The following is a 21368-nucleotide window of genomic DNA, read 5'->3' as shown; positions in this document are numbered from 1 at the left end:
AAGTCCTGGCAATGGCAATTCAGGCTGAGGGGTTTTTTTGTCAAATGTTAAAATCTTTTAGACTATTAACAGCTGGAAACAGGCTTATCCCAGTAAATCAGAACTTGTCAAGGCTCTGTTGAGGAACTGATCGATCTAACCACCTATTAGAGCTCCCCACAGTATCAGACCATTCTGTTACTGTGTCTTTTTACTCTCAGTTAGATGGTTAGTACCAGCAGCATTTTATCTGTGATGATAGCAGAGATGTCTTTGTATTCCTTCTCCCTTCCTCCTGTTTAAAAGAAAGAAGAAATCCATAATGGCACATGCAAGGAACAGTGGGGATGACTCCAAATATCCAAAGTCAATGGAGGAAATTTTGCCTTCCTTGATGGGCTTAGGATCAGAAGGGCAGCTTGGAAAAATGAGCATTTTCAGGCTATTTACAAAAAGCTAATAAAACCAAGAAATGTGAAGTATTCTATGTAATTAGTATGTTATCTATGTTATTTGCTAAGATGAATGAAAAATATAATCTAAAAGAAAACAAAAGGACATGGGGAGAAAAACCAACACAAAATCAGATGGGTGAGCTAGTATGTTTTAAGAAAATTTTCCATTATTTTTAATATAAACTATAATTTAACTATAAGAGTAAAGACATAAAATTACCCCTAGCCTCTATCAGATAGCCACCCATCAATGCTTGAGTGAGCAACAGATAACCCACCAGTAAAGAATAAGAAATAAGAATTAAATGCCATTTTTACTAAGGATGCCAAGCCTTTATTTGTCTTCCACTGGTGGCAGCCTTGTCTTCAGTGGTGCTGTAGAGAGCTAATGCTGTGCTAAATCCCTATACCTGTGAATATTTTCCATCTTTCCAACAGAAGCCATTCAGTTACAAGCAAAAAAGCAGCTGAAGCTCCTTAAAAGTACCTGATTTTTTTTTTTTTTAATATGCTTTCAAATAATAGTGTTAAGAATGTTAAGGAGAATCTGTTGAATCAATTCTGTAAGTATTGGGAAATTGGGAAAGGTTTAAATTTGTGATAGACAGCAAACCACTCGAAAGAATAGAAATAAAGATAGGAAAGCTCAGTATCAATGTATCAAAAAGTAATCCTGCAAATAAAGTGGTGACTACTGCTTCAGAAGGTCTTGACTATGTGAAAAAATAATGTGTCTTATCAAAGTTTCTAGAGAGTTTAAGGAGAATATTTTCTTGCCTCAATTAAGAAATGCACCCACCTCTCCTCAAGCCCCAGTTTTGGTACTAATCCCCCAGTACAGGCATATTCTTACTCCCACTGTGTTCTTTTCGGCAGTTTCAAGCTATTTTGTTCCTGCAGTGGCATAACTGAAGTTGTGATTTGTTGTGACTCAGCAGAATAAAGAATACACCTAAAGCTCTTGGAAAGCTCTACAAAAAGTCCTGAGCTTTGCCTACAGAAGTGTTTTTTAAACATATAATCTGACTGTTCTGAAAAATAATTAGGTTCACTGTGCCTAAACATGGCTCATTTTAATGAAGTTAAATGTGCACAACGGAACAGAATGTAAGGCATATAAGAATACCTCTGTATCTCCCAGAGGTGAAAGCTGGGATTAACAGCAGCAGCTGTCACAAAGGTTCCATGACTGACTCTTCTCATTTCAAAAAACTTACAATTATTATTCTGTGTACAAAATCCTACTTAAGCTTAAGTATTTGGACTAACACATTTTGTTATATTCACACCTTCTTCCTTCAGAAAGATCTATCTTCATGTTGCAGAGCAGGGTCAGGATTTCAGTATTTCCCAGCTCTGTTTCTTTACATTTGATAATATTCTGTCACCAATAAAAAGAGTTTGCTTGTTCCAAAGGAGGGCCTTTAGATTTTAAAAACTCAATTCTCTAGCCTTTCCCAGTTTCTATATACACACCCAGACTCTGCAGAATAACTAAGTATCCTTTACATAAGCTTTAAGAGGCAAAATCAGGCTCTAATGGTTGATATTAGTTGCTGGATCAGGAATAGCAATCAGCACCACAACAGTATGGTATGAAAAAATATCCTTACTCATGGACTTTGGCATATGTATTACAATGTGCTCCACAATTCCATAATCACATGTGACTTTTTGGTCTTCACAGAAAACACATTAGTATCTTTTCCAATGGAAAGCACAACTGGTCACAGCATAAAATACCTCACTGGCATAGCATTTTTAACCTAATTTTTTTGGAAATGAAATATGACATTTTAATTTTTCATAGCTCTCTGACAGACTCTTTGGATGATGTTAAGATTTTTTTTTACAGCTGATGATTATTTTGGTGGCCTTCACCTTGTGAGCTCCCAGCTCCCAACTTCCCAGTTTGATTAGCCTGTATGCCCAAAGCTCTGGCTAAAACCCAATGAACTCAAAGTCCTCTATAATGACTCGCATGTTTGAAAATAATTCTCTTAAATTAGACATTAAAAAATTGCACCGAAATTCTTCATTTTGCCAAAAATAGTGGCATATCCAAAAGAGGCAAAATAGCCTCTTAAATGCATCAGGCTTTGCACAAAGCACAGGAAAAATGAGTAGTTGACATTCTTTTATTACTTTAGCAGCTTAGTGAAGAGAGCACTGACCATGGGGAGTGAACTCATTGTCAAGCTCTTCTTAAGCACAAAGCTGCTTTACATCAGCATCTCCATCTCACTGTTCTACCTGTTAGTATACAGGCTGTCAAAGTACCTAAGAATATGTTTTTGAAGGTATTTGAATTTAAAATCAAATTTAAAATGACTCTTTAATCCAGTGGAGAGACATACCATCTGAAAAGCTTGAGAAAAAAGCTGATAAAAGGAATGTGTATGTTAAAATCCTTGACAAGTTACACTTTGAGTAAACATTAAGTCTGCTTTGAAAGCAAAATTCAACAAGTAATCCAGAAAGGACAGTGACTGCAAACACACTAACTATTACAAATAAAATCTGAAATATCCAAGAGCTGCTCCTCCTGTAGTTCTGTATATGATCTTTATCATAAATTGTTCTGTAAAGTAAGCTACTACAAATATGCAGTTAATGTGATATAAAAATATATGAAAATGGAAGAAGGAAACTGAAGTGAGATAAGCAATCTTGAGGAAAAATTCTTGTTTTTCAGTACTTTTTAATCTTAATTTTAAAAGACATGCCTGCATATTTATTTACATCCCTATTTTTCACAAAGTCTAATCACTAAAATTTGTCAATAAATGAGAAGGAATTTTATTTCTAAAGTTTGCTTTCCTTTAATTTTTTGAGGTCCGCAAAAGCACTGGCTAAAGCTGTGTTATGATAAAAATATGAATAATTCAAAATCAAAGAGTTTCTTAATGAGCTCTACTGTGAATCATTATATTCACTGGCAACTAATTCTAACCCTTCTAAAATTTTCCCTTATCTTGCATTTTGCATTTCCCCTGTTACTATTTTATACCTGAACCTCTCTCAGAAGAAGGAAAGATTTTTTTTAAATTGAGATCATCAGAATCAACTGATATCTAAAGATTCTGAATTAGTTTTCTGAAGAAAAATTTTAGAAATAAAATTTTAGAGAGTACAAATAGAATTCATCACAACGGACTTTACATGAAACATACCTTTTTTTTTTCTGACATAAAACAGCAGAGCAAGGTAAAAGTTAGCCTTTTATGGATGGAGAAAACAGAAGGAGGTGAAATTATATAGCAAAGATTATGCTGAGTTCTTCAAAAAGATTTTCCAACAAACAGAGCATTCTCAATGCATTTTTCTGTAATGGAACTAATTTACCATCACAAAATTTATTAGTTCTGTAGCTGATGTATTACCATCTATAAAAAGAATTGAAGCACAAGCTCATGGTCATAAAGCCTGCTAGTTTGGGGTTTTTTGTCCAAAGTTCATTGGGATATCAACAATTTTACCAACATATGCAAGTTCTCTAATGTAATGGACATTAGGAACAGATGACTAAAATAAAATAAAATAAATAACACGCCAATTCCCCTTCCTTTAGAACTGAAAACAGAATACTGGATTAATCAAAATGTATGTTCTGGATAAACTGGAGAATAAAACTGGTTTAAATAAGACAGCAATTTACAAATAAACATTTAAAAAAATCTAGACAGAATTTATTTTGTTTAGATCAGAGCAGAAGCTTGCAGTCAGTGCAAGTTTCATTGAGTTAGAACTGGGGACCAGTTTACCACTCTGTATCAGGAAGACTGCTGCAGCTATATGCTTAACTTAAACCAGCCAAATTGAACTTACTGTTGATTAAATTTTAATTTATTTTATAAAAAGGAATGACTGTATTTACACTTTAGCTTCTGTAAGTCACTGCTTGAAACTAAACAGATTTTACTGAATATTTCTAAAGACAATTCCAAACCCAATGTCTATATACTTTTGAGAGTCAGCTGAAAGTTGTACCAGATCTCACTAACAGTTCATTAGTAAAGTATTGGGGACTACACCTTCAATGTTCTTTCAAAGAAAGCACTTGTAACAAATATTTCCCACTTACTTTTTACATATGAAATCTCAGCATGAGATTTTGAAATTTTGTTCTCTTTGTCAAACCAGTCAGAAGGCTAGGAAAATACTTTGGAGTCAATTTTTGTGATTAACATAGAGATGTTCATTTAGAGGGATTGAGAAAGGTTATCTACACAGAAGACATTCCTGTGACTCTTTCACCATGTCTTACAGCAGACTCAGCTCACACAGACCAGCTGCAGGATGGACTTCTGCCACACGGGCCTCAAGGGAAATGCAAGTTGAGAGAATACCACAATTTCAGATAGGCTAGAAATAGTGCAATAGGGCTACATGTAGTACTTTACTCTGGCGTGGTAATAAAGGAACATCATCCTCATTTGCTTATACAGACCTCTGCAGTGTCACATTTGAAGACAGATGTGTTGCCCACCTAAATGTAACCAAAAAGAAAAGGCTTAAGAGATGTTCACCATAATATGTTAAATATGCTAGATGCAATTATGGTTTTCTTTGCTCTATTTCAGGCCTTGACATGTTCTCAACAAATTCTGTCATACTGTCAGTGTAAGATTTTATGTAGTCTGAACCTTGCACTTTTTCCCCCCCTTTAGACATTAAAAAATAGTAAAATTTGATGTTTTGCTTGTCAGACAGAAAAAAACCTTGCATTTTCAATTTGTTTTCCATTTGCTTTCAGTACAGAATAACTTTTGTAGTGATCGTCTTCATTTTAATGACAAACATTTACAAAAAACAAAGGACCTTTTACTATTTGCTCTGAAGACTATGAACATGACAGAACACTTTCTAATGAACTTTTTTTTACCAAAACCATTTTGTTGCCAGATATCTTGGCCTTCATTCAAGACTTTCTGACTGCATTTTAACTGCTTTCAATGAAGCGCTGAAGAAAGAATGAAATTCTGTGCTCCAAAGGAACTTAAGCAGATGACATTTTTCAAAAAAAAAAAAAAATCCACATATTTTCACTCTTTTTTTAATGGAGGGGAGTACTCTGGTTGATGTGGCAGCAGAACTTACCTTTTGTGCTATCTACACTTGAAGCATGTGTCTTAGAGTCTACATGTAAAACGCGTTGGAAGAGTCCATTAATAAACCAGAAATTATTTAATGCCTATTGTTTACACCAGTGGCAAATTCTCTGGAAATCATACAGCAGATATGTGAGTTATCTATGTGACTTTCATGCTTCAACCCAGTTCCTTGGTCAAGATTTAAACAGGCAAGCACATAATCAGGGACTATGCTTAACTAAGAATGTACACAGTGGGAACATTAAGCTTTGGGACTGCTTGTTAGGAAAACTCAATTTAATTTTAACTCTTACTAATTATTTGTTTTTCAGAGTGTTTAATGCTTCACAAAGGCTGCCAACATAATTAGCATTAAGTTACAACAACACGCTGGAAGATGAGATGTTAAATAAACTAGAAATCTAATTTACAATGCTCTCTTAGCCCTAGAGATGAGATGAGTTCACTGATGGGACAAATACCGAGAAAGTGTAATATGCACAAGCAGGTCTTTTTCTAGCAAGAATGGTGCTCTTTGGGAGCTATTAAGCCTCCCTTATTCACTTGTTTGACTTGCAAGATTTACAAATATGAGAAAAACTCAATCCAGTTGAAAAAAAGAATCCCAAGCATTTTTAAGAACTCCAAATGTGACTGGAGAGCTGCAACTTTTATGGTATTTTAACTGTTTCAGTTGCCCTGCTTCATAAAAAGTATCTGAAATTATAACTTGAAAGCAATGCAAAAAGCAACAAAAGAGATATTTATTTGGGGCTTTCTTCCCTCTTCATTTTAAATGAGAAATGAAAAATTTCTTGCAGGTCAAAGACACTTTATTCCATTACCAGAAGTCGATGACATTAAAGAAAAAACAAGTCTGAGATCTCAGCATATTTGTTTTGGAAAAGAAAAACTAGACACTGAGCTGTAGATGTCTGTCTCATTTGAGTAGAGTACAGGCCATGTTGTAACTAAGCTGTATCTCTGAAGCTACAAAACTTTCACTTTAAAAATGTAAAACAAGGATATGTTGAAGATAGGTAGATCAATAGATAGACAGATAGACAGACAGATAGATAGACAGATAGACAGATAGATAGATAGATAGATAGATAGATAGATAGATAGATAGATAGAGGTATACACAGAAAACTTTTCCTGTAAGAATTCAACTACATTTGAGTGTTACCTTTTAAAGAACTTAAAACCATGATGTGACTAAAAGAAAAATTATCTTTCATGTTTAAAAGAAAAACCCCTTGGTTTTCTCTAGATGCATCCTTTGAGTTCCAAAAATTCAGTTGTGACTCTCTTAAAGGGGGAGAAGAAAAAGAATTCCAACTACATGGATTAAAGATCCCTGGAAAATACATGAAATCTATAGTCTTTCTTTTCCATGATGTACAGCTTCAGCCAATTCGTCTCCCAGATTCTGGAGTCCTGACTAGAGAAGTACATGTGGAACAGTGGTACAGCCACAAGGACTTCAGCAGGGAATGGCTTACCTATTCTGAATATCCTATCCAAAAGCATGAGAAAGAAAAATGTAAGCATGCAGAATTTACAACATTTCCTCTATTTTCATACCTCTCACCTGGTTTCTCAGTATGAGTATATCTAGATTGCATCACTACCTGCACAATAATTTAAAACAATATAAAACATCAGCACTGCAATCACACTTTAGTAGAATCCTTTGCCCACAAAGTTCAAATAAATTTTGTTATTCGGAACAGGGACATCAGACCAAGCAACAGCAGTAAACATGATTCTATGCATGATGTAATCACAAAGAGCTTAAATGACTTTGGTCAAGGTCACAACAGAACTGTAGGTTGGATTCTCCAGCTCATGCTATTTCAACAAACAGAACACCTTTTTTTTGTCAGTAAATAATGCAGTTTGTCACCAAAAAATATGCACTGCTTTTTTCTTTTTGACTTTACACATTATTTGTATATTTACCATACTTTTGTTGGTATAACAAAACCTTCACTCCAGTGTTCTATACTACCAAAAATGCTACTACCACTGATACCTCAATAACGGAAGAGTGCTAGGGTTGATCCTACTAAATCCAAGCTAACATTATTGCAGTCTACATTTTTGTTTTCCTTTGAAAAAAAAAAAGAAAATAAACCAATAGAATATGTAATTCCCAGTACAGATGGTTGTGTTTCCTGCAGATACTAGCTCAGGACATGGCATCTGCTTCTTTGCCTATTATCTGTGATATACGTGATTTTCTAAAAATCAAGAGAAATCGTAGTCCACTTCAGAAATACAATCACTGAAGGACAACAGTGTCCTGCTGAGGTACACTGACTGCATCAGCAGGTCTTCTGCCTCCCAGCACACAAGGAACAAGGAAAGCAACTGATGTGATCTGCTTGCAAGGAGAAAATACCACTCTAAAAGCAGTATTATTAAGAACTATCATGCACATTTTTTTGTTAAATCCTTGTGGGAAGGCTTGGGAAAGGATGAAAATTAATGCAGAAGGTATTACTGAGAGCTGACAAGTATCAAGGCGTTCAATTAACTAAATGTAACATATAATTTGCCTTTAAATGCCTTGGAAAGAATCTACTGTGAAAGACTGCAATTTAACATCAAAGTTTAAACAGTCAGGGTTACAATTTTAGAAGCTCATTAGTCTGAAGGTGTATCGTGATTTTCTGAAAAGATGAATGATTAAAAACAGAGTTAAAAAGAAAAGTCATTTGGGCATGAATACTTATTCTGAAATCTCTGTTCGATTTCAGAGAATGTTGTATCTCTGATTTCAGACTGTGAGAAGCTTTGCCTATTACATCCACTGCATTCTTTTTAATACAAAATAATAAGAGGTCACCTTTAACTCAAGGAATTAGAACATCAAGTATCCTCTTTCTGAAATGCAGTGAAAAGATACATTGTTTTTATTAGAAGGCTATTATTTACTGTAAATATTTTGCAAGATTGTTTTCCACATGTACTACTGCCTGCCCAAAAAATGTATAGTCCAGCTCCTGAACTGACACTAAGGTCCGTGTATATATTTCAGACAATTCTGGACAAGTCAGGCCAATTAAACTAGAGTGTCTTCAAACTGGTAAATTCAGGTTGTTCAATAAAAACAAAGAATGCGGTGACTGAAGAACATGGAACAAAGGTTAATGTCATCCTTCTGTAGCTACCAAAAGAAGCCTGAAGCTCGATGGCTGCAATTGCAAAGAGCACCTGCAGCAGAGCACAGCCTCCCACCCCACAGCAGCTGGGGAGGCATGTGGTGCCACAAACCCACGGCCAGGCTCCTCCCTCAGGCGTGCTGCATTCAACGCAAATTCAAACACTGAATTCAACACAAAGCAACCGACCCGCTGGCACAACTGATTATAACCAAAATACCTTCCATGCTCTGCTGTACTTTTTGCCAGAGCTGGCCAAGACAGCAGCTTCTCTTCTCTAGAACTCATGTCCTACATCCCCTCTGTATGTACTAGAAAGGTGACAGCCAAAAATAAGGAAAACACACTCAGGCAAATTCATCTTCTCTCCTCAAGCAGCATTAAGTTGCAATAAAACTAAAATATTGTTTCTTGCCTCTACATAAAATTATTCAATTTAACTTTTATGCAGCAGCTAGGGAACAATGTATTTTGACTCTTTGATGCTTTGATTCATTAAAAAAATATCCAGACCTTATTGGACAGCCAAAACACAGACTGGCTCATAGTTCTTTCCGTAAACTAAGACAAGGTACTCCTTCTAGGTGTCTCTTGTGTTTATTAAAAAGAGGTTTTACAAATAATAATTAGGCACTGGTTAAAGTCTTATTTTAAAAAAATGACACTTCCATATCACAAAACTGTTAACTCCTAAATTATCAAGTTATTCAATCAGCACCCCTTCCTGAACATGGATTTTTCACAGCAGAAGCTAACTTATGAGATTACCAGGTTACAGGTTGAACCATACAGTTTTGGCAGCTGAGTCCCAAACTTTTAAAGTTTTTTAGTCACATTTCTGTTTAACTGTTTGCTCTACTGTGCAATGACCAGAAGCTCACTACATTAAAACCATGTCCTTTGTATCCTTCCTAGTCTGCTGTTGGATGTTTTCTATGAAAGAAAAACCCAACCAAATATAAAAGGATTTAAAGATAACGAAAATAAAATCCAAGTTCAGCTGCTGTGCTCAAGCAGCAAGATACAAGTGTTTCATCATATTATAAAATGGATATGCATGTTTTAGTAATGCCTTGGGTAATAGTCACTCATTTTTGCTTTAACTAACTGTATCAGCTCTTCTTGAAAGGTATGGTCTATAACTTAAGGTTTCAAGGTCATTCCCAATGCGGAAAGGCAAAGTCCTAAAGAAAAGGAAAAAAAAAAAAACAAAAAAAAGAGGGCCAGCCAAGCTGGTTGGTCTCACTGGAAGCTGGAAGATCCTCCATCCATATCTGGAGAAAACATATCTGGACAAAAACACCACAGCAGCATGGCATGGGTATGCAGCAGCACAAAGGGAGCTGTTGAGAACAGACCTTTACTGCCTATCGCACTCCTGCATGGCCAGCAAAACCTCTTTTGGCATCTTACTGGGCTAGTGAGTGTCCTAATGTTTAGTCTAGTAGTCCACTAAATTCCATCTTAAGCTTTTGGATATTTTACTTCTAGTAAGTAAAAATTGCTTTGCAGTTTCAAGCTGCATACACCTAGTTTGTAAGGTCACTTTGCACCTCTTGAAGATTCCCAAATAACCTGCTGCAAAAGAGGAATGACAGCGCAACAGGGAAGGAAACTGAAGCACAGGTATGGTATAGTAAGTGATAGCCCTTGGATTGCAGAACTGCTTGTGGAAAAGCTGAGTTTTAGTATTCCAGCCTTATAGAAAATCCTGATCTTTGAAAAATTAAGTTCATTTATCCAGTCCTACATATAACTTTCAAGTCCCAGGTTTTTAAAGTTCTTCTGCCTTGTACTCCAAAACTGTCTACAGCTCAAGATATTTTTAATGCAGCCAGTATAATAGACAAAACAAATGCTATGTAACTGCACTTATATCTACTCAAGTTTAAAAGTATTAAGATGTTCTTTAACATGACCAATGGCCTACCTTATAATGTCATCAAACAAAATAAGCACTGCTGAACAATGTATAATTGTACTCCTATGCCTGGGAAACACAATCTTGAAGTCTGGCATACCTGAAATATAAATCTCATTCACTTCATATTAAGTGAGTACTTTTTTACACTTTTGGCTGAACCATGTTTGTCATAGAAGACTACAGTAACACTAATATTAATAAAAATAATCTGTTCTGCAGTTACACATTTTATAATTCTTGTTTATGTATTAGAATAGGTTTTATTGTTTAAAGACTGCATACACTGGTTTTTATTGCTATTTTCACATTTTAAGTAGTCTTTTGCAAGTCAAAGTTATTTGTAAATATTTACTTAATTCATGGAATAAATAAAATTTTTAAAAACAACTGCCCTCACAAGCAAAAAACCCCAAAACATTGCAAAACCAATTTGCAGGCCTAGATACAATTCCTGATACTGATACTTAGGTTTGTATCTTGTATACCCAAGGCTCATGCCAACAATTTGACATGATTTGCACGATTACCCAGGCAGGTGCAATCATTTTAGCCCCACCATCAAAGGACTTGAAGCTAATGCAAGCTCACTGGCTTCCACAGAGTCTGCAATCAGGTTTCAACCCAGGCTGTAGCCCCACGGCACTGACACCCTCTATTTCTGTGTGTTCTTAACCTATTCAGGTACCTGCTGCTCTGGAACATTTGGAGCACTTTTTACCTTCACTGCACCTTCCCAGTCATTAGGGACTGATCTCTTTTGCTGCCAGTCTTGGCAACAGCAGACACCCTTAAGCCCTGAGTTACAAGCACCGTATACAAAGTACAGTACAGAGACTTCTCCTCAGTCCCAAGGCAGCCTGAGGCGAGACCGCAGCGCTGAGCACGGAGCTTGCACACGCCTGGCGGGAGCACAGCTTCACTGACCACACAGGGCACTTGGAGGTCCCACCACCAAACCAGCACGAACATACTCCCCTCTGCAAGTGAGAACACGGAGGCTCTTGCCCTAGGCTTCTCACTTGAGGCAGGGAGTACAACAGGGAAAAGAAGCCAGCTAGCAGGGTGTAATTCCTGCCTGGGCAGTGTTCTCAGCACAAGCTGTCAGCACAGTCAGCATCCATCAAAACTGAACAGTTCAGCTTAAACTGCTCTATCAACACATGAAGGCATCATTTTCATCAGAACACCACCAGCCTTCAAAGGGTTTAGCTTCCCTTTTTCCTCACTAGAAATTACGGCATTTATTAGTACTGCAGCGTAATATATGTAAGTGTTATTCTTGGACACCACTGTGCTGAGCAGCGCGCAAACACAGTTCAAAGACAACCCCTGACCCAGAAACTTGCAACCCAAATAATCCAAGACACTTGTCCAATTCACATTGCAACGATGCCTTCAGTACCCAATTAATATACTTCAATTCAGTTAACCGTTCTTGTGGAAAGCCACAGGAATTTTGTCCGTGGATTTCATTTATCACAGAAAAAGGCTTAAAAAGAAATATTGGATATCAATCTGGGTTAGAGAAAAAAACAACTGCAAGTAGAGTCATGTTCTATTGTCTCAGTAAGAAATGTTCTAGATTGATCAGCCTGAGCTCTGAACAAGTATAATATCACTGGTTTTGGGGAGCACAAGTGTAAATGAGGACACACACCAATACTTACTACTTCTAAGTGATGGTGCAAATCACTTACTATCTCAAGATCAGCTGTAGTAAAAATTATAGCTGATTTTGAACTTTTAAAGAAAAAAAAACTAGCCAAGCAAGAAAAATCTGCTGTTGAGACAATAAATTAAGAGGGTAAAATCACAGAAAAGTAAAATAAAGAACATGTGAAATATTGAAAAAGCACCTCCTCATGTTTCTCACAATTAAACAACTAATTTCCTTGAATTGAACAATTTCATAACACTATCTATATCCTTGTATGGACCTCATAAGTTTGAATTTTTAGGGCTGAGTCGTAAATTCCCAATAGAATCCATTCTTCAATATCTAAGGCTAGAGTCAGCATATTGGAAGCTTATTCGCAGTGAAGGGATAACCATGGCCTATACTCCTCACTTTGCTCAAGAAGCAAAAGAGAACCAGTAGAAAACCTTAAATTCACACTTCAGGGTGCACTTTTCAAAGATGTCGAACTGTTGGAGCAACGAATTCTATTTTGAAGTAACAAGACATGCTTTTTGCTTCAGTATGACCCTTTTTTATAAGGATTGCTTTTGGGGTACTATGTCAAATAGCTTTCACTCATTTTGAAGGAAAATATTCTGAATAGTTTAAAAGGCTGGCCAAAAGAGGGAGGAAAAATTCGATTATCACATCTAAAAATATGAGGATCAGAATATATAACTTTGGATCCAGTAATGAAATAATGGTAAAAAAAATTCCATAAATTGCTTTCTTATCTGAAAGAATTCGGAGCGTGTACAACCATTCATACTGACCAGAACACAGACTGTTTTCTTAATGATGTTTTATAGATTCAAGATTAATTTAAAAAAAATCTTTTCATCTCTTAAAGCAGGTAAGTACTTCCCTGTAAATATTTTCATTCTTTTCAGATTTTTCTGCTTAGAAAAACAGTTTTCACTTTGCTTACTACTTTTGAACTGTACATGAGCTCTTCCACTTCATTCTATTCTACAACTGATATACATATAAGTCCTTTGTAAATAATAGGGAACTTAACCTAAGAAAACCTTTCTTGCTCTAGTTAATCTGAAAGAAAGATATTTTTTTCTTTAATTAAGCAAGTAGATTTTTTTTTGCTCGTTTTTTAAGTTTTTGTCTTTTGCACTCCCTTCCTCAAAGTTGGATCTGCTATTTTTGGACTACAGAAACACTGATCTTCTTTGGCTTGATATATTTTTGTGAAGGCATGACTATATCCAGTGACACTTCATCAGTTATTGCTACTTTCCATATTTATAAGGAAAATTCTAATAACCTAAACCAACTGAAGAGTATTCTTACTTATTTCCCAAACTTATTTTGCTGAGAATACACAAACAGCATTTTCAAAGGGAAGGAAAATATGAATTTAAAAAAAACCAGCAAACTCTACATGCATCAGAAGGTGCATCTGCTTTCCCCCTTAAATATACATAACTGTTTTGTTTTCAAGCAAAAGAACACATTATTTAGGTATTAATCCCTCTGGATACACCTAGAAAAGGAATATTTTATTTAGATCGATCGCTCTTTTTTGGATTTAGGTTAGCACGTCAGACATTTACCAATGTACTTCTATGAATAGATTCCCTTGTTGCCTTCATTGTATGATAAAATAATGGATCTGATGGTCTATTTGTAACTTTTGCAGCAAAAATGCAATTGGTTACATGTGGTTTTAATTATTAATTGCTTTGAGATGTAAATATTATAAAACAGTAACCTAACATTTAAAGTTAAGCTACACTCAGAGTGGAAAACCAGGAATTAAGACTAGTAGGCAGAGAACCATTCATTCACAGCACAGCTGCAAGTCAGGATGATGACAGGACATCATTGCTTATTGTTGTTTTCAATATTTAACTCTTAATGTTTTCCACCACTGAAGAAACCTGGCTGCCAGTTGCACATTCTAGTTTCAGTGAGCTGTGAGCCAAGGGAAGGTAAAGAATCATGATAAACAGCCAGCACTGTCCACACACAAACACTATTTGATCTGTTGACAGTCACGAGACTGAAAAAAAATGAAAACATATGTCATTGCTTCTGACCTTCTGAGCCTAATAATAGCCTTAAAATTAAATGTCCAGGCTTGGTTTGTTGTTGATGGGTTTTATTTGCTTGTTGGGGTTTTTCTGAGTTTTTTTGGTTGCTTTTTTTAAACTAAGAAAAAGAATCTTCACACTGGCACTGCAGAGAATACAAAAAGCAATTTCCTTTAGAAGTGGCCTTGTGAAAATGCATGCAACATACAACGTCAGATAAGGTCCTCAATACAAGTAAAGAACTGAAATACATACTGAGTGGAAATTAGATAGCTAAGAAACATTTTTTCCTTCATGAATTACAACTGAAGTGTCAGTGTATCCACTAACTTGTATCAAATGAATCCTTAACATTTGCCTCCCAGTTGTCATGTGTGAGCTGCTTACTGGAAACTTTGTAATGGTATCATATTTCCAAGAAATAAGACAGACATTTATTTGTAGAAAACAAGAATGAGCAGAAAGCAGAAAAATATTTCACCATCACACACAGATGGGATTTTGCATATGTGTGTGTTTTTTGAGTTTGTTTTTGTTAAAACAAGGAGAGAATACAGAGCAGAAACTGACAAAAGGGAGAAATGCTGACTAAAAAATACTGCTCAAACTGAACTGACTTCACTGCCAAAAGTCAAAGAGATGAGCAAATAGAACAACAAATGGTGCCAAAAGTGTGCTCTCTGCAGAAGAAAATCCAGTTCTGTTCTCAGTTCTCCTCTGCAAATCCACAGAAATGCCAGGCATGTGATATGATCTGCTCTGGACATACAACAGTGTAATGTGGGCATTTCTGGTTCATACTGCTTGGTACACAAGAAACAGGCACGTTATACCCTTGTGTGTATTCGGAAGACAATATTTTTTCTTCCTTTCCATAAAAAACCCAGATCATAAAGAGTGGCTACCTTTCACACAACCTAGAAAAGCAGCCCACTGCTCAAAGAAGAGACAAAACACCCATTCTACAGAAGAGTAGAATTCTTCTACTCAGATTCTTCTTCTAGTCAGGTTCTTCCATGACTTAATGCTAAACATACTAACTTTCTTTTTCTTGATAAACCAAACTTTTCTAACTGAAATAAACAACTGATGCTCATGCACAAATCCATTTTGAGTAACAACACATGTATGGGGACCTGCACAAACTAATCTGCTTGTAGGGCTCATAATTCAAATGTGAAAGTAATATACTCATAAGTGTTGTAGATCATGTGCCTCAGAGATGTTATAAATACACACATCTTTTGAGTCAGACCCAATAAAAATTTAGATTTTCATTATGAAGCCTAGACATGAAAAACAGGAATATACTACTACTGGCAATGAGAAGGCAGATGAGACCTGTGCAATGCAATCGTTCTCTCAAAACGGACATTATATATACAGCAACACTTGATGCTTTCCCCACCTTTACCTTCCAAATCCCCTCATCTAGATTACTCTGCAGCCCTAGCAACCCATTTATACTCAGCTGGCTGTCCACCACCATTATCTGTAACACTTTCTGCCCTCATACATGACCTTACACTCCAATCATGGAAAATACCTTGCTCACCCACCCAAAGTGTCACTTGCTATAATTAGCATTCTGGGAGCTAACTATACAGTCATTAAGGCACTGAGAAAGACACATGTCCTGTCTTAGTTCAGTGTGTATCAAGTGATCAGTCAGATGACCATTAATGCAGTGAAGTCTTTATTCAGACAGCCAACTTGCCTGGCTCAACCCGTGACCTGTCTCCACAGGTTATCTTTTGAGAGATGGATAATGATGCTCTTTCATGTTACCTTCCTATATAATGTGGGGCTTCCAATCTCCCTTCCTATTCCCAGGATTGTCTGCAATATAAAAACTTAACTTTGAGTAGAACGATCTGAACACCAGGCTGTCATTCAGCAGCAACAGCTTTTGCTGAGCACACACAACTCCACAATAAAGGCCATCGCCTACTGTGACTTCCCTCCTCACTGAGAACATGGAACAGAATGAGAATCTTTCCTCTCCATTCCCCAATCTTAATATTTTAATCTATTATGACTTATTACCATCATCTAGTTCCAATTTGGATGGTCAGTTAAATGATTTAATACACCAAAGAAATACTGCTAATTCAAACTCATGTAATGCTACTATATAAGAGAAATTAGAGCATGGTGCTAGAGTGATGCCAAGAAATAGTTAACACCATCAAATTTTATTAATATAAATCACTCCTTTTCAAACCAAAGCTACCAGATTGCTGCCTAATTCCTAATTTCTGTTAGATGTATTAAAATTCGTTATGTTTTCATATATAGTAGCAAATGGAAAAGACTCTTAATGATAGAATTTATTTTCAGGATCTGTGTACAGAAATTTATTTTTTGTGTACAAAAAATATTTTACTTAAAATAAAAAAAAAGGTTCCCTCGAGTTAAAACTAAGAAAAAAGTCAAGAGTAGCTGGGAAAAAATGTGCCTCATTTGTGTAAACTACACTTTTAACATCTAAGCAATTCAAAGCCATAAGGACCTTGGGACACATCTTCTGAGGACTGTGATTTCTACACAGAACAGAAATTATTCAGCGGCAATATTTGTCCTTTCTCAAGATACATGGCTATTGTATGGGGTTTTGAGGTTTTTTTCTGAGAACTTTTATCTTACCACATACCTCTATAGGGGCTGAGGATTTAAATGGTTTTGATGGGCTGACTAGTAACTGAATCCAGGGTCAGTATCATTTGTTTGGCAAAATACTTACATATTCCCTCAAGTGAAAACTGGAAGCAAAACATAAAAAAACTGGCTGTGCAACTAGCATGAATGACATAAGTATCTAATTCCAAAAGCCAAAATAAATTCTTTTTAATGTTTCTGAAACATAAAATTAACTTTTTCCTTTTTTAAATATGAATCTTGGACTGGGATCCAGTGACAGAAGGCAATTATGCTAGAGATATAATAACCTAGTACTAACTTTTATATTTAACTTGCTTTTAGTTGTGTTGTGTTTCAGTTTTAGAGGAGTCTGTAGATACTCAGCCTACTGTCCAAACTATTACAGTCAATTCAAGGACAGCAACTGCAAAGTGAAATGTGGAAAATCCATTACTAACTTAGCAGAGAGTTGAAGAAAATTCAGCTTTTTGCAGCCCTGACTTCAGTGTACCTAACCAAATAAATAATCTTCTTCCCAGAATAACAGTGATGCAGAAGTGTGTCACTTTCTAAATATAAATAAGCAAACTAAAAAACTCAAAACTTTATGAGAGTGCTGTTATCATTCCCTCTGATTGAAAAAACAGTGAGGTGGTCTTTGTTTCTTTTATTTTTAGTGTTACTTATATACTATACATTCTTGTCCTGCAGTCTGTATACTAACAAATAAATATGTTTTACAGACATGTGTCAGACAGTAGCAAATATTTTTCAGTAATTTTCACTGAGTTGTACTAGTTTATTTTGAAAGCACATGTATAAAAAAGTTAATAAAAAATTATTATTTCATCATCATCACCATCATCATCAAGCAGTTATATGTAATGGTAGCAATGGATGCTGAAGTTATTCAGAGTCACTTCAAACCAACAGTTTGGGAAATGCCTGAGTAGACACTCAAGAATTCCTGAGCAGCAATTGCATGGAAAGAAAATTGGTGGGAAGAAAAGTGGAGAATATGAGATAAAGAGGAGAGACTTTGCAGAAGTCAGTTACATCTGAAACAAGAACACGCTTATGCAAACACAGCTACTACAGACTGAGTAAAAATCTAGGGTACTCCTTCGCCGCCACTATGGGGAATATTCTGAAACTGTAATATGTCATTGTGTCTTAATATCATATTTTCAGAATATTCTTAAACTATTAGTCTAGCTGTAATATGAGGAAATCATATTGATAAGAAGTTATAGCAATAAAACGACAAAACCATGATTCCTAGAGTCATTTTTAAGATTGGGTATTTTTCCTTTTAACAAGTTGAAAAGGAATGAAAGCAGTAACTTAAAAATGCACAATAGTGTTTGATTTTACTGCTGACTTGAATAATTTAGCTGTCACAAGTAACTTCCCCAAACTGATTCTAAAATGGACAGACATGGAAAGGAATAGAAAAAACAAAATGGTCAACAAACAGAAGAAGCAGAAATGCCTTAAATATGTTGATGATTTTTCAGCTTAAGGAGGAGAAATCAATTCCAGGATCTAAGAGCTGTCCAAGGCATTAAATCTTTTATAGAGAATCATTCTAATTGTCATCTTAGAGTTAACCTATCTCATATTCCTAAGCAATCCTATCCAATCAGAAGCCCCCTTTTTTTTTCTCAAATATTTGAGAAATTCAATTTCAAGTTGTCAGCACTGATAGCCATTTATTCTGCACCTACACTGAAGTCTGTGGTAAAGGGAGGTTGGAAAACTAGCTGAAATTGAAAGTCTCAAATGCACTTCTGATTTTCACTGGAAGAAGGAGTTATATTACTGTAAGTGTTCTGCCTGTTCCCCTTTACTGATCTTGCCAAGAACTCAACTGCATTTTGCACTCTCTTTCTTTTTTCAGCACAACACTCAAATTACTCATCCCCCCAAGCATTTTCCCTGGCTATTTTTTCTATATTTTCCTCAGTACATTTATCTCACAAAGAAAATAAATGAAATATGGTATGAATGCAGAATATTAACAACTACTCTTAAAGGCATTTTGTGGTGTCTGTCCAGTGTGTTAAATATGTCAACACACTGAAATGAAATTGTAGTGCTACAAGTAAACAGTGGGGTACAGATCTCTTTGCAGAAGTCCATCAGATTAAGAGGCAAATCACTCCTGACAATGTCTGTCACAGAATTCAATGCAACCAACGCTCAAATTATCAAGGACTAGGGAACTGCATTCTAACAATGTTTAAGTCTCCTGAATTCAAAATTTAAGAGACAAAGCAGGAGTAAAAAAACAGAAAGACAAATAGAAAGAACTGAAAAAAAATCAACCTTACCTTTCACAAGCTCGGACAGTCCATGCAGCAATTATCCATAATGAGATACTAAAAACCAACAGTACAGTTCCTGGACATATTGTCATTAGAGTCTTCATAACAAAACGGGTATTGAAGTTTATCTTATTTAATGCTCCAATGCTTCTAGATGAGGCATCAGTGAAAAGTTTGCTATGCAAAAGCATAACTCTGGCAATAAGATAAAGTCTTAAGAACATTGGTATAGATAAAATAATATCCACATCAGCTGTTGTTGTGGATGGAGCGTAAGAAAAGGCGAGCCGGGCTGTCCATGTGAATGTGTAATTCCCAGGTATGGGATGTATAGCACACACCAGTATTTCCAAGCAGATAAAGAAAATACGCTCGTAAGTCATGGCTATTCTCCAGTCATCTGCTCCATTGTCCACCATGAACAACTGAAATTATAAAATATAAGGTTAACTTTAGTACATTGTTCAAAAAACTGTTATCATTCCATTTTAAATTATCACAGTTTTCTATCCTGCCAAAGACCACTAAAAAAAGATTTTAAAAATGCCATCTTAGAAAATGACATTATTACATCACTATGAAAGGAAATACAACTCTGGTTAAGAGCAAAAGAATTTCTAATACACTATTTTTAAAAGTGCACATGAAACTGAATTTTCATTCATTCATTATTAACTCATAATTCCTCATATATTTTAAATTTTAATTTTTTTTTTAAAGTCTGGACCACTTCTCCATTCAAAATCAGTTGTTTACTCTAAATTCACAAAATTGAGAAGCATTTACGTGTTTTTGAATAGATAACTAAATTACAAAGTAAAAATATTTCTTAAGATTCCTGTTAAGCTTCAGCCAAGGTGATATTATAGCTTCTGTAGCAGTACCCAAGCTTTCTTCAAGGCACCAATAATAATCAATATCAATAATAATAAATATGAGATACAAAACTACATGAGAAAGTGCACAAAGACTCAAGAAGATATCTCATGATGAAAATATGAAAAATAATAGCCAGCAAATATCAGAGTTGGCCAAGGATGTCCAGTAGCTAAAAATTAAATGCACATGATGGCTGTTGCACAATCAAGGCTTTCAACTTGGCACTCAGGAACAAAGGTACTAAAACATTTCACACTGTTTAGCAAATTATGTGCCTGATGATTTAAGAAATAAATAGCCAATCAAGCAGTACTTGTCACTAGGTGAGAGTAGAGATTTGCAAGACCTTGCAAATAGACTTCTTTTAGAGAGGAACATAACCCATATGTACCAAGAAGATACAATTTTAGAGAGAAGACCTTCCCATCACTTCAACTATACTTTGAATCCTAACAAGGCTGTTCAGTAAACAGGTAAGAGGGAAAAAATACTTTTGTAGAATTTTTAAAATTAGATTATTCAAAAATAATGGGTGAGAAGACAAAGTACATTATGTGCTCCCTAATGTAAGAAAGGTATTTTTGCCATCCTAAACTCTATATACACACACTGAAAACCCATTCATCTGCACTGCTGTTTGCCCCCTTTCTTCTTTCAAAACTTTAAAAATACAAGCTTGATTTAACTGCATGTGTTTTTATTGATCAAAAAACCACTCTACATCCTCCTCATAATACCTTCAGTTTATCTTTCATAAAAGTGCTCTATTGAAATTGCTTAGAAAAGTGATAGTCACAAATTAGTTTCAGTGTAGTTGATCTGATACAAAAAGAAATAAAGAAGTTAACCACAGTAAGGAACACAATAAACCAAAATAAATTTCTATCTCTATGGATGTGGGTTTTATCCCTTATTTTCTTTCTCTCCATCTTGTTACACTGGGTGTTGATGATAAGGTTTTGGCTCTGGGGATGGCTGCAGGGCTGATGTCAGCAAGAAGTGGTCAGGGTTGCTCTTCAATGTACTCACCGCAGAGCACAGTATTCACCAGTAAAGCAGGTGGCGCTTCTGTGAAAGCACAGTTAAGAAAGGGCAAAACATGGCTCAGGCAGTGAGGATAAAAGTAAAAATGTGAGAAAGAACACTAGAAATTCTAAGGTCAGAAAAGAAGAAGAGGG

At 35.6% G+C, this 21368-nt stretch overlaps 1 protein-coding gene across 4 annotated transcripts in view; it reads right to left on the bottom strand.

Moving 5' to 3' along the window:
* KCNN2 (potassium calcium-activated channel subfamily N member 2) overlaps nucleotides 1-21368 on the bottom strand; it is a 173317-nt gene that overhangs the window by 79974 nt on the left and 71975 nt on the right. For all 4 annotated transcript variants that reach the window (XR_012578288.1, XM_074533515.1, XM_074533516.1 and 1 more), the window contains one exon: nucleotides 19318-19736. Coding sequence is in view for 3 of the 4 variants with exons in the window: in XM_074533515.1 (XP_074389616.1) it covers nucleotides 19318-19736 (419 nt within the window). In the remaining variant the exon portion in view is untranslated. The remainder of the gene's footprint in view (nucleotides 1-19317; nucleotides 19737-21368) is intronic.

The sequence above is a fragment of the Zonotrichia albicollis genome, chromosome Z, assembly GCF_047830755.1.
Source record: "Zonotrichia albicollis isolate bZonAlb1 chromosome Z, bZonAlb1.hap1, whole genome shotgun sequence".
In the NCBI taxonomy this organism is placed as follows: domain Eukaryota; kingdom Metazoa; phylum Chordata; class Aves; order Passeriformes; family Passerellidae; genus Zonotrichia; species Zonotrichia albicollis.
This window is presented reverse-complemented; position numbering and strand designations above follow the sequence as displayed.